The 14,877-nt window shown below is 32.8% G+C and overlaps 2 protein-coding genes across 2 annotated transcripts; one reads left to right on the forward strand and one right to left on the reverse strand.

The window, feature by feature from the left end:
- The first annotated feature begins 209 nt into the window (after nucleotides 1-209).
- LOC120627027 (probable ATP-dependent RNA helicase pitchoune) lies at nucleotides 210-8,132 on the forward strand. Its single transcript, XM_039894865.1, has 11 exons — nucleotides 210-491; nucleotides 1,075-1,176; nucleotides 1,673-1,807; nucleotides 2,101-2,361; nucleotides 2,850-2,999; nucleotides 3,331-3,495; nucleotides 3,899-4,040; nucleotides 4,915-5,074; nucleotides 5,344-5,496; nucleotides 5,912-6,082; nucleotides 6,706-8,132. Exons 1-11 carry the CDS (start codon nucleotides 386-388, stop codon nucleotides 7,027-7,029), a joined length of 1,869 nt encoding a protein of 622 aa, XP_039750799.1. The 5' UTR covers nucleotides 210-385; the 3' UTR covers nucleotides 7,030-8,132.
- Nucleotides 8,133-8,241: 109 nt separating this feature from the next.
- Nucleotides 8,242-14,818, reverse strand: LOC120627031 (ATP-dependent RNA helicase DDX18-like). Its single transcript, XM_039894870.1, has 9 exons — nucleotides 14,443-14,818; nucleotides 13,714-13,863; nucleotides 12,834-12,998; nucleotides 12,442-12,580; nucleotides 11,942-12,104; nucleotides 10,998-11,150; nucleotides 10,546-10,713; nucleotides 9,945-10,122; nucleotides 8,242-8,352 (listed from the first exon to the last, which is right to left on the reverse strand). The coding sequence occupies exons 1-9, from the start codon at nucleotides 14,690-14,692 to the stop codon at nucleotides 8,300-8,302; spliced, it is 1,419 nt and encodes a 472-aa protein (XP_039750804.1). The 5' UTR covers nucleotides 14,693-14,818; the 3' UTR covers nucleotides 8,242-8,299.
- Nucleotides 14,819-14,877: the final 59 nt, after the last annotated feature.

Genomic DNA, 14,877 nt, shown 5'->3' on the forward strand with positions numbered 1-14,877 from the left:
CTGTGCATCCACCAGCGCCATTGTGGAGGATTTTTGAACTGTTATTTAGCGCATACAACTGGACACTTTTTCAACTTTTCTCCCATATAGCATGACTCTCCTTACCTCTACCCTCCATGATATTCACCGCTAAAGCTGTTCGCTAAGGCCAGAGGCCAGAGCCATAAAGGAAGTTATAAAAGAACCCACCTGGACTGACATTTGCCGTCTGTCTGTAGTCTGTACTCTGTGTCACAGACAATTAATGATTTGGTCTGCGTGAATAATTTTGATTTTTAGAGCATGTGTTAATTTTATTTATCTCGTTCATGTTCTTGAGTTTTGACTGTGCTAGAATTTATATGGTTAGATACATGTCAATTAAATAAATGTAAAATTTCTAAAAATGCCGACTCCAGATAAAATACTAATGCGAAAAATCAAGAAACGTGAAAAGAAGAAATTGAAACTTATTACACAAAAGGCAAACGGCGTTGCAAAAAATGACACAGGTAACCTCAACATAACTTCTTCTTATTGTTAAATGTAGCACACATTGAATAAATAAGTGTCTTATTTAATTAAAATAGTCTTTAATTAAACATTATATACTACCTTGCCGCGTAAAATCACTGACGAATAACTTAGCAATTTTTTTGAAAGAATGCAGCGTGTATTCGGTTGTGTTAAGTTGAAAACAATTTGTCACCTAACACTTCTACTACTAGCTACCTACACTTTTTAGATTAATTTTATTAATTATATTGTTACCTTTGAAATGAGACCTGATCATTTCAGAGGGTTGTGGTAGAATATACCATCTTGCTTGGGTAGCAGGAAGGTGGTTCATGTACACATTTGTATTTTCAGCATTAAAAAAATATAACTCATCTATTCCTTAAAATCAAATATCTGCTCAGGCTGGATTTAATACAGTGGTATTAATTCCAGCCACCTTAAATTGTGTCAAATGTAATCAATTTGGTTTCGTTGGTTCATGTTAAATTCAAAGGCATTCATTCATTCAGAAGTTTACTCTTACAGTTTTGTTTTATTTATTGTTATTCTCATGTTTTACTAAATTTTTTGGCATAGAACCTTCTACTGGGGCTTGTGATGAGGTTGAGGTGTCTCAAAAGGAACTAAAGAAAAGGCCCCTTGAGGAACAACAGAATAATAATGTAACACTGGCAAAGAGTAAGGATAATTAAAATCTTTTAATATTGACTTGCTATAAAATTAAACTTATTACAAGAACAAAATTGTTAAGGTAGAATTTAAAAAAAATAGTTTAGCCTTCTATTTATTATTGAAGTGTGGATTCAAGGGGGCTTATTCCCATCACATAAAGCAATGTTATTTAATAATGACAGTTTGTATGACAGACCTAAGAATAAGGATTATAATTCCAAAATTAAATTAAAATATTGCTGCTTTTATTGGTGGTAGTAAGCCCTAAGGAAAAATGGGCATAATAGACTGCACAGCAATGTAATGTTATAGGTGTGGGTTACCAGTTAATAATTAATTACTAAGCCTGAGAGGTTGATAAATTATAGGACAAAATGTATGTAAAAATGAATAATTCAGGATTGGACAAATTAATTTATCATTTTGGGCACAGGCCCACAGGAGAGAACATAAAGCTGGGATAGAATGTAGAAAAAGAGTAATAATACTTTTGATTTTTTAGAAAAGAAAAAAAAGCAAGTAGTCGCCAAGAAAGACCAAGAAGAAATAAAAGATGAACCAGCATCAGATAGTGAATTAGTCCAGGAACCTACAGATGATAATGAAGATGAGTTAAAGGCAAATGCAGATAGTCAGTGTAAGCATTATATAAAAGTTAATTTTTCATACCTTTGTGATTAAATAGAAATATAATCAACTAAAGAGAAACCTCTTTATGTTGACTTAAATGAAATAAGTATACTTTAAGAATTTGAGGATACATTTCTCACTGAAAGGTTTTATTGTCAGTTTTAAAATGAGTACCAATCCAATTAATATATTTTCATTGTTTTCTTTTCCAAACATGACAAAATTAAATATTTTTATGCCTGTTAATGATTAACCTGCTAGCCCTTGGAAAACATAACTAATAATATAATTCTCTTACAGTACCTGGCTCAAGTCTATGCCTAGGAATTCTATCAGATCAGAAGTTCTCTTCCCTGGAAGAAAAAGTGTGTGAGGCCACCCTCATGGGCATTAAGGATATGGGTTTTACTACAATGACAGAAATACAGGCAAAAGCTATTCCCCCTTTGTTAGAAGGAAGGGATCTAGTTGGAGCAGCAAGAACAGGATCAGGAAAAACATTAGCCTTTCTAATACCTGCTATTGATCTTATATACAAATTGAAGTTCAAACCTAGAAATGGTAAGAGTTTTTGATTATGTTTTAGGAATTTTTTTTGGATATAAAGGATATAAGACTATGTGATCATCTTCAACCATCGGGTCAGATTGCAGCTAAGGGATATTAAAAAATAAAAGAACCATCTGAGTAGTAAGTTAGCAGATCTTGGTTAAATAAAGGGAACATGTTGAGACAAAGAGGTTACCTAAACAGGTTTATATGGAAAAATTGTACACATTTAAATGTTGCTTGTAGTTTGAACATGATGATAAAAAAGGCGAATGTGAAAATTGGACCCCATAATGTTTCTGTAATGAAACAAAAATAGGTAGAGCCTCCAGTGATCTGTTGAGACACATCTATTTTTGTTTAAAAACTGTATAACACAAAATTATGGTATGTCTAGAGTTATTTCATGAACAAAGAATGGATATCTGATTCAATTGTTAATTTTAAATAATTAAATATTATTATTTTATATAGTTATGTCATAAAGATAAGTTTTCTAGGTACTGGAGTTATAATTTTGTCGCCAACTAGAGAGCTGTCAATGCAAACATTTGGCGTTCTCATGGAACTGATGAAGTATCATCACCATACCTATGGGCTGGTTATGGGTGGAGCAAATAGGAGTACTGAAGCACAGAAACTTTCAAAAGGTTTGTTGTTATAAATTATTATTATTATTCCAATAATAATAAAGTTTCTCATCTCTCATTGTTTCTGTTAAAATGCTGGTTGCTGGGACTTAACTCTTATTGACAATAGTGATAAAAATTGGAACCACAAACTTAACTTGCTTCTTCCATGCACTGTTTTTCAAACATTTCACATTCTGACAGTGCCTAATTTCTAACTCCAGGCTGGCAATAAAATATTGTGTAAGGTAAACCTAAGTAATACTGAACTTCTTTAAACCAAACCGAAAATCTTGAGTTTCGTAGTCAAGTCAACAGTATGATAAGTATTAAATTTAGTAAATTTTTGCAGGAATTAATATTCTAGTAGCAACACCAGGTAGATTACTAGATCACTTGCAAAACACACCTGATTTCTTGTATAAAAACCTTCAATGTCTTGTAATTGATGAGGCAGACAGAATACTAGAAATTGGTTTTGAAGAAGAAGTTAAGCAGATTATTAAACTTTTACCAAGTGAGTATTCAAATATTGCCATAGTTTTTCATAAGTTTTCAAAAGTTTTATTGCTCATTTCCAGTAAGAACATTTTCTTTTAATGCTTAAGATTTTTTTACAAGAAAAATCTTTGATATGTCTAATCTTTTTATCTCGCTAAGGAACAAATTTTGTAAGCTCAGATCTATAATCAGATCTGGGCTCAATTGATACCTCGGCAGTTATTGCAGACAATTTAAAACCGGAGTTTGGACCTCCGTCAAAGTTCAAGTATTCACTGAAGATTCGAAAACTTAAATAAAGTTTTGTTGTCTCCTGGACTACATAGTGCTCTCTTTGAAAACTTAAAGCAATAAATAATGTTGATTCCTGTGATGTGCCAAACATGACAAAATTAAACAAACATAAAAAAATATTTCAGAACGGAGGCAAACTATGCTATTCAGTGCAACACAGACAAAAAAGACAGAATCTTTAACAGCTTTAGCGGTCAAGCATGAACCTGTGTATGTAGGTGTTGATGACCATAGAGAACAGGCTACAGTGGACTCATTAGAACAAGGGTAAGAACATAATATTATCTAAACATTATTTCTCAAAGGTCATAAAAAAAATTAAATAAAAAAAAATAAAAATTAATACTATCAAAATTAATGTTTTATGCTATTAAGGGGATATTTTGAAAAATATTTTCTTTCTGATATGGTCATGGTAGAACTTAGTAAAGAAGGATTTAGAAGTTAGGTTCTGACATAAACAAAAAATGCAGTTCTATTGATTGGTGCATCTACTTTATTTATGACCAATATGTTTATAATGCCTCCTTATACTCCCTATACATCAGGTGAGATTGCAAGCAAAGCATCTGCATTTGTTTTACTACAGACATCTCATTAATCTTAATATATATAAATCTCCTGTCACGATGTTTGTCCGCGATGGACTCCTAAACTACTTTACCGATTTTAAATTAAATTGACACACCGTGAGCAGTCTGGTCCAACTTAAGAGATAGGATAGCTTAGATATTTAATTATAGTCGCAATTTTATTTTATTGCAAATTATTTGTCTATAATTAATTGACAGTCACATGTTATATATATACTACTATACTCATTTAAGGCTTAGCGATACTGAATACTTTAAAAACAATATCAAACGCAGACGAAGTCGCGGGCAACAGCTAGTTAAATATAAAATGAAGTTCAAAGTTAAAAACAAATGCTAATAGAAAAAATTATAAATACTATTCAGAATTTCTCTGTCCTATCTTGCTGGCCTTACGGCTGAGGTAATATAACTTTCACCTTAGTGTTGCAACAGATGTCTTGATTCTAATATAAGCTAACTTAAATCTTTACAATTGCCAAATATATTCGCATTGCATTCACTTCTATTAAATTGCTGCATTTAAGAAAACGTTATTTTTTTCCCAGATATATTGTATGCCCATCAGATAAGCGTATGATGGTTCTGTTCACATTCCTCAAAAAGAATAGGAAAAAGAAAGTTATGGTTTTCCTTTCCACGTGTATGTCTGTCAAATTCCACAATGAACTTTTCAACTACATTGACCTACCAGTGATGTCTATACATGTAAGTACCAATTTTGTCTGGTGACTTAGAATTTCGATACAATTTCTTCAATAATGATACATCATCACACTTAGATAAACTTAATTGAACTTAAAATAGCACACCAGTCCAAAATCAATGTGCATTTAGAAAGTTGATGAAGAGAAAACTAATTTTATTTCTTATTTCTCAAAAAAATTTATACAACAAAATATTATTAAAGTAAATATATTCAAAAATTAAAATACATATAAAAGTGGTGCTGCATTTCATACATAATTCGTTCACAGGGTAAACAGCAACAATCTAAACGCACAACCACATTCTTCCAGTTTTGTAATGCAGAGACTGGTATACTTTTGTGTACTGATGTTGCCGCTAGAGGTCTAGATATACCGGCTGTGGATTGGATCGTACAATATGATCCCCCAGATGATCCAAAGGTAAGGGAAGGCTGATTTAAAAAAGAGACAACATTTGTTTTGTTTCATTAATAAATTTAAGAAACAACCATAAAAATACAAAGAAAAAAAGTGTCCTGGACACTTTATAAAAGATATAAACAAACTCCTATACACGCTATATAGGAATATATTTAGGGCACAACTGAGGCACAACTTGACTTTGCTGAAAGTTTGCCAATAAACAATGTTGTGATTGCAATGTATTCAATCTCGCTTGCTTGCTCGCTCGCTCGTTTCATTTTTTTAGATACAATATAATTTACCGATTGTGTGAATGTATAATGTTATTACGGTTACAACCACGGTATTACGCAAGTTTATAACAAATATATGTGTGTACTATGCATATAGTAAGGATTATATTATTAATATCCATGTTTTTGTAATTTTATAGGAATATATACACAGAGTGGGTCGAACCGCAAGAGGACTTGGTACAAGCGGACACGCCTTATTGTTCTTACGTCCAGAGGAAATAGGGTTCCTTAGATACCTGAAGCAGTCTAAAGTCACCCTGAATGAATTTGAATTCTCCTGGAATAAAGTCTCTGACATTCAGCTGCAGGTAATTATTTACAATACCTTATAAGAAATGTGCTGTGTGTGATAATTTAGCTTTAAACTTCACATTGTAAGTTAACAGAAAATATGATTTTGGCTGGATCCAATCACACCTTTTTCAAGTGTAAAATTTGTGATCTTTAGGATCATGTAACTTTAATATCATTTTAAGAATGAGGTTTAAGAATCATTTATTTCTCAAGATTAGTTTAATATATTCACTTACAAAGAAATCATATTGATCTAATAATATTTGATTAGCAGTAATTATATTAAACTTATTACTAGGTATACATATAAATTATTAAAAATCTACCCTCAGAATCTTATTTTATATAAGAAAATTAAATAAAAATGTAAAGTATTATCAAAACCTTCAATTTATAAAATGCCAACTAGACTATCTTTGTTTTAAAACCTTTTTTATTGTTATTAAAATTAATACATCCAAGTTGTCTATAATATGTAAGCAAAGTTACCTCATTACATACCTTTAACTATTATGATATCTGGTAACAAATTGCTTTAGCATGTTTTGGCTATTTTAAGTCCTATCAGATTTATTCACAGAAGTTAATTTAATTTGCATTTTTTTTCGAATGTACTGACTATAATCGTTATTTTTAGTTGGAGAAATTAATATCAAGAAACTACTTCCTTAATCAGTCCGCAAAAGAAGCCTTCAAGAGCTACTTAAGGGCGTACGACTCGCACCATCTAAAAACCATATTCGATATCGACACGATAGATTTGGCTAAAGTCTCTAAATCGTTCGGTTTTACCGTACCACCGGCAATCGAACTGAAGGTTGCTAACAAAGGACCTCCGCAAAAGAGGAAAGGTGGCGGCGGTTTTGGTTATTTCAAGACTTTAAACGCTCCGCATCATAAGAAAAATGAAAAAACTAAGGTTTACAGACAAAAGGGTAACAATAAAAGGTCGGTGAGCTAAAGTTACGTGTTAATATTGAAAATGCATTGCAAAATGTCCTCTTTGATTCGTTTTTGCGCCGACAATTTTGATGACAAAAGGTTTTTTGCTAAATGACGTTACCCTGATTCTCTATGGCATTTCAAACAATTATTAAAGAAAGTATTTTACTCCAGCCTCTCTAATTTACTTTATTATATATATATATATATAATAAACAAAAGATAAAGGTAATAAATTAGCCTTTTTTATGTGCATAATTAAAATGTATGGAAACTATATTGTGTGCTAATGAGGTTTTTAATACACTTATCAATCAGATGTTTCTAGGCACGCGATATTTATTAATTTTAGGCTAAATTATGCATGTTCTTCTCTTTTCAAGAATACTGTTCTTGAAAAGAGAAGTGCGCACTGTCGAATTAGCGCGAATGAGAAATGTTCACGTTGTCATAAATTTAATATGAATTGAACCAAATAATATAAATAGTTTTTGCATCATACTTACATATTACTAAGTTATTAAAAATCCCACAGGAACCAAATCATATCGTAGTCTCACAAGATATTTATAACAATATAGTATTTGTAACAAACACTACTCTTTACAAATAAACAATCGCCTTACTCGAAACTGACATAAATTAGTGACAAAATAATGTTGTGAAAGCGCAATCTAATCTGCTGAGTTTCTTGCCGCCCCGAACCGGTTGTCGAGTCACTACAAATAGACTGACTTGACTTTCAAAAATGCTTATAAACTGGGCCTACTTGTACTAAATGAATTTTGAATGTTATAGAGAATTAGGGGTCTGGCCTCTACGTGCATTAACCAGCAGGGTTCATTCAAATTAGTCTTACTGTACAATGAATAGCATAGCATAGCATGTTATAGAAAACCTCGATTAATTTGAATACATCTGCATTAAGTTAATCATATACGTAGTTGATTTACTGAGGAAAATAAAAGATGAATGATGAACTACATACATTCACTCCACATCAACAAAATTCAAATTAAAACTAAAAGAATGTGGGCTAACAGTTTTTAAATGCATTGTTTTGAGTAGAGTTGTGCTGTTTTGTAATGACAAAGCTTTTTATTACATGATTTTATTTACTTTTCTCAAACAAGTATATGGTTAATATATTGTTACAATAAATAAATTGTGAGTACTTGTGTATGTATAAATTATTTGAAAATATTAATATTTTTTAAATAAAAAATTTAAATCACATTAAATTCGTTGTTTATTCATATAAAATATATACATAACGTAATAACAAAGTTTTAACTTGCAGTTGTTGCATCAACATTCGTTTGCTTGCGTTTCCTAGTTTTCACTGAGATCAAAAAGTTAAGGAAATAAATTTAATAATAATAATAATAATAATAATCTCTTTATTAAGACAACTAAGGTCCCACTTTGTTAGTAATACATCTTAAACGACTATGTTAGTATTAATTGATTACATTAGATTAAAGAATAAATTCAATATAATTTGCTTCACCGTACAAGCACCGACATGAAGTGTTGCAAGATAGGTGAATCAAACTTTCCCGCTAACATATTCAGGATACTGTTTGAGCTCGACCGCAACCTTGTCAGGAGGGATGCCGTCTTTTTCCTTATAATGGCGTAAAAATCATCGATTCGCTCCTGAGCGAACATCCCAGACGCTGAACAGAACCTCGGCAAACCCAACAGTATCCTAAACCCATTATTATACTGTACACGTAATGTGTTCAGTGCCCTTTGAGTATATTTAACCCACAGGCCTCCCGTGTAGAAGGTTTGACAATAGGCCTTAAACAACGTTACTTTCACTTCCTTGCTACATCGAGCGAACCTGCGGGCCAAAATGTTACATTTGACAGCCAGAGATCTACGTTCTCGTTCTATGTCGACGTGATCCTTAAGGTCCTCCGTTAAATAATGGCCCAAATATTTAAATTGGGTCACACGATTAAGTACAGCCCCTTTGAGTGTTATAATTGGCTCGTATTGCACTTGCTTACGTGGGGCCTTAAAGATCAGGTATTCACTTTTAGCCACATTGTATATCAGACCATGGCTAGTAGCATAGTCCTCACACACTTTTAACAACTCCCTGATAGAACCGGCCGTGGGACCCAGCAGCACCATGTCATCGGCGTAGCTTAAATTATTCACGCAAATGCCGTCAATCCAGCAACCGACTGGCTTTTTGCTGAGCTCCACGATCAGGTCATTAACATACAGGTTGAAGAGCTTAGGTGAGGTTAACCCCCCCTGCCTCACCCCGCACTCCAACCTGTAAGGCTCAGAAAATTCCCTTCCCCACCTGACGCAGTTAAGTTGGTTTGCATACCAAAACCGCATAATATTTAGCACCTCCGGTTGCACGCCCGCTCGCTTCATCTTATCCCAAAGGACATCGTATGATACTAAGTCAAAAGCTTTGGAAAGATCAAGGAAGCAGGCGTACACCGGAGTATTTTTGCTGGTGTAGTATTGTACAGTCTGCTTTAGGCTTAGTATAGCGGTCTCTGTAGATAACCCAGCTTGAAAACCAAACTGGGCGTCATGAAACTTCAGCGTTTCCGCAAGGTGAATGTCAAGCAGAATATCCAATACCTTTGCGATTATGCCAGCAATTGATATGGGCCTTAACAGTAAACAAATTAGGGTCACCTACAAAATTGTTTGACACTTGTAAATCTCCACAAAATGTCCAAAAAATTAGTTCAGTATAAACAAATAACTTACTGTTCTAAATTTGATTTAAATTGTATAGGATCTTACCTATTCTTTTATTTATTTTTTATAATCTTTATTTCAGGCATAGCCCATAGTTATAAAAGACAAAATTAGAAAAAAAAGAATATGTTTTTTGTTTAATTCATTCAATACGAGAAACGGCAAATAATACTAAAATATATTCTGAAAGGATACGGAAATCGACGTGAGGTTGCTCCGAAAATCCGAACGCTGTAGCTGCAAGTTTTAAATCCAAGTTCTTTATATCAAAAACTTCACTATGTGGATGTTTTTTGTAGCATCTTAGAAATGAAAGGTATGCTTTTCGAGCTAGAATCTTCATAGTGCCGTCCTTTTGAATAATGTCTTGTAGCTGGAAATAGCTTATAAAATTAATAAACACTATAATAGATTTCAGTCAATTTCCAAAAAGGCGGAACTTCCTAGTATTGCCTTTTTTAACCGCATTTTACTTGAGTTATCCGAGATATCAGCCTAGATCTAGACTATTTTTGTTTCTTTTTTGCAGCTAGTTTTCGCTAAGCATCTAAATATATTTCTTTCCCAGTTACATGGATCGTGATCGATCACGATCCATGTAACTGGGTCGAAATGTCGACAAATACAAAATATTATCATGGTACCCGTTGAACTAGACTTACAAAATGTTGATTAACCACGAAAATCTTAGTTTAAAATCTTTTATTTATTCATCTAAAAATAGTATTTTTAATAAGTGATAAGGGATATTTTTATTTGTGTTTAAGCAGAAGGCTCCAAACATACCTATACTTACCATTTTTTGTACATCATCGGGAGTTTCGCCAAAATTGTATTTGTCTAAATAAACTTTTTCTCTCTTCAAATATTCAACAAATTTCTCTTCCTCCTCTCGTAGCAATATTACAGCTTTGCCAGTGTTATTTAAACCTCTCGCCGTACGTCCAACTCTGTGAATGTATTCCTAAAATACAATATTCATATAAAAATAATATGGGAGAGAGTATAAAGACACAGTATTTAAGTCTTGGCAATGAGGCTATATACGCTAGGTTACCTAGGCATTCACGCACCTTAAGACAACCACTTTGTTTGACTTTAAATGTAAGTAGACCCTTTAAAATGAAAAGAAAAACATTGTAATACCAACTAACATCACCGAAACAAAAATAAAAACATCGAATCGGTTACTTCCTCGTTTTAAAGAGTCCATGTTAAGCAAAAAATATATAGGCTATAATGAGCTACCTTCATATCTGTAGGGGGATCATACTGTACAATCCAATTGACTGATGGAATATCTAAACCTCTAGCTGCTACATCAGTGCAAAACAATGCTCCTTTTTTTGCTTGAACAAATGTTTGGTATGCATCTTTTCTTCTAGGTTGACTTTGCTTACCCTGTAAATGACAGCAGTATATATAATTTTATTAATGTAAGTTGCTGCAAGAAATAGGGTCAATACAAGAGCAATTTTAAGGGCCGAATCTGACTGTAAGGAGTATGAAGACTGCATTTAATCTGTACCTGCCTCACATTGACGCATAAACGTAGCGTAAAAAAAAACACCCGGCTAAGTTTGTTGTGGGTTTCTTCTTAGACCAGGAAGCGTTTGGAACCCTTGTAGCTTTAGTTTTAAGTTTACGAATGTGGTTATCGCCATCATCTCACTACCGTGTAAGTCTCATGTACGCATCAAATGTGCCACCTATGGGCCAACTTGAATAAAGATATTTTTGACTTTGACTTTAGCAAGCTTTTGGGGAAATATGTATAATACAACCAGACTCAAGAGTTTCTGGTGGCAACCAATTGCAGGGAGATCTGGACGCTTCGCCGTGACGTCAGATCAGGGGAACTTAAGCCGAAAGCAGAAGAAGGACAATACAAACTCAATTTTGCTTATTTTATAACATTAATACAAAAAATCCGTGTTTGATTGGAAGAAGGAAGATCTATGTATCCCTCTAGATGTACCAAATTTTTTTCTGGGCTTTTAAAGCACACAATACCATATCCACCTATTATGGATGATGATGATGATGAAACCTGCCAATAGCAACATAATTGTAAAGTATAACAGTAGTGAGAAAACGTTAACTAACATACAGACAATCACACAACTCTTACACCAAGCACTCATAACATAGGTACCCTGCTAATAGGTTTTTCAACATATTCTCATACTCACATGGATACTAATTACTGCTGCCTTACAATGTACTTTGAAGAACTCATAGTGGAAATCAACAGATTTGCAGGAAGAAAAGAATACCATTACTTTTAACTTTTTGCACTTCTTCAGCATTTTATACAGCCAACACAATCTCTTTTCCACTGGGCAAATGCAATAACTGAAAAATAATATAACAGGTCATAAATGAATGGACTCTGGTAACTTTGCGTAAAAGAGTGTAGCTGTACGAATTATTTTTTTGTCATACTTACCTTTTTGTCTAACTTGAATTTCATTTTCAGTTTGTCGTACATTTAATCCTATTTTATGACAATAGTTCTACAGATCAAAATAAATGAATTCAATCCCTCCAACCACAATAGTTGAAATATCAACGTACAGTTGATCTAACTCTAAACATATATTTCTTTATTAATTTGCTGATACAAAAATTACGTAAAATAAGTGGCTTATTTTAAAATAAATAATTACTAAAAGATGTTCTGCAAAATTACCCTTGCTCTAGACCTGCAGCTGTTGACTGTCTTTCATCTTTCACAGATATTAATTTAGGGTTATCCTTCAATGCCAATCTTGCAAGATTCTCAACTTTCTCATCTATAGTTGCACTGAATAATACTGTTTGTCTTTTTTCTGTAAGAGAAATAAGAATATGATATGATATGATAATCAGAAAAAATAAAGGCCTACACTTTAGAAGAATTGTATGGCATAATCATTATTATGCCCACTATTAACAAGTACAAGTTTTAGGTGTGTAGGACAGCATTCAGCCGATAAGGTAGGCTCTGAAGCATTAAATTCCTTTTAATGTTTTTATTTATCCTTATAGCATGAACACAAGCTAACAAAAGAGAATTAAAACAATAAAATATGACTTACTCACTTGGCAATCTCCTTATAATTCCAGAAATGTGTTTCTGAAAGCCAGCTTCAAGTAATTTATCAGCTTCATCCAGGACGAGGCATTTAAGATTATTACAGTTAAAACCAGAAGTATTCTCTAAGTGATCTAATATACGGCCAGGTGTCCCAACTATAATATTAACACCTAAAAAATAATTATATCATTCATTCATTAAAGCTCTTAATTAAAATACCTGTTTTATTGTAGAGTATTTATTTTGTTTTTTCTAAGTTAAATGTGTTTGTTAATTATTTATTTTCTTTGTTTTCTCTTTTTATCAGTACTATGCAAATTTTGCATAACTTGCTATGAATGCTAATTTCATGTGATGACCCTATTTCTCCTAACAATATCATGTGGATAGTGTTGTTCATTACATACATATTGAGGTTGTAATATAGCCATACTTTAAATTTAGGGATCCATGTATAAAGGTAAGTATAGACAAAAGAATGATAATCACACACGTTACAGTTTTACTATATAGTCATTATCAACTAAAATCTAAAATACACAAAGAGCTTATTTTAAATCGAATGTGCATTACAGTCATTCAATAAAAAACGTGTATTCCAGCTAAATTGTCTTTTTGACAAAAATGCTTGTGTAATTACTATTGGCAGGAGCTTAAATATATAGTGGAGTTTAAATTAATATCTATGTATTACTTACTTAAAATAATGCTAATGTGTAAAAAAAGAACAGGCAAAAATGTAAGTGGATCTGTGTATATTGCGTAGCATAGCAGATAAAAGTTGGTATTTTATCAGTTTACAATAATTAAATAGTAGAAGTTGTATGTACATGCACTGCTAGAAATTTAATAATGCTTAAGCTAACAATTTTGTTAGAAAGTTACCTTTTTGCAATGATGCAATTTCTTTCAATTTCTTTTCACCTCCAACAAGCAAGCTGTGTGTTAAATTAATTTCCGTCAACAGTTTCTTGAGCACCACATTAATTTGTAGAGCTAACTCCCTGGTTGGAGTAATAATCAAACAACCAACACCTGAAACATGTCTTAGTACCTAATTATATTATGTAACAAAAAGGTATTTTTCAAAAGGAGTCTCAGCACACTATGTAACATATACAAAGGTTTGGTTGAGGTTGATAAAAAGCATAAAAGACCTAAGCGTGTGTATACATAACATCTAAATCTTAGAACTTTGAAATTGCAGTACTTAGTACCTATTATTGGTTTAGTAACTATGCACTAGATCTAAGTTAAAAATATTTAATTCCATAACAACTGACAAAACTAGCAGTAGTATCCAATGCAAATTTGGGCTACATGTAAGATTTTTTCGCCAGATTCAGATGAATAGTCCTCTTACCTTATTCACCTAGTATAGGTTTAGCACATCATCATTATCAAACCGTTACATGCCTACTATGGGGCACGGTTCTCCTCTCAGAATGTGCTAAGGTGTTAAGGAATGTGTGGATTAGTAGACTTAACAATCTTCCAAGAACATTATGGAAAACTCGCACGCATACCAGCTTCCTCTCTTTGTTCTCCTTAAATCGCACAAAACCACCGTTCGGCTGACTATGCGAAAATTGAACATCTTACTCTTAATCTTACCATGTTTCTTACTGAATTCCATGTTGATTAATTTTTCTACAGCTGGTATTAAGAACGCCAAAGTTTTCCCACTGCCCGTCTTCGCGGCACCGATGATATCGTGCCCAAGAAGCATGTGGGGTAATGCTTTGGCTTGAATTTGTGTTGGCTTTAGAAACCCCATTGATTTTAGTGATTTCAAGATGCGACTGTCAACTTTACTTTCTAACATAGAAAAAGTGAAATGGGAAATATTTTCATCGCCTCCCATCGTGTCTGATCAAACACACAAATAAAATGAATACCATCAAAATAAAATAATGAATACAATTTTAAAAATATAACCTAAAAATATAAATACGGTTACAGACGATCATCAATCATCATACCAGACACCACAGATAACTTTTTATTGAAAGGCTCAAGGCTGCAAAAACCAGAAAAAGCGACATTTCG

This window comes from Pararge aegeria, chromosome 10, assembly GCF_905163445.1.
Source record: "Pararge aegeria chromosome 10, ilParAegt1.1, whole genome shotgun sequence".
Lineage (NCBI taxonomy): Eukaryota > Metazoa > Arthropoda > Insecta > Lepidoptera > Nymphalidae > Pararge > Pararge aegeria.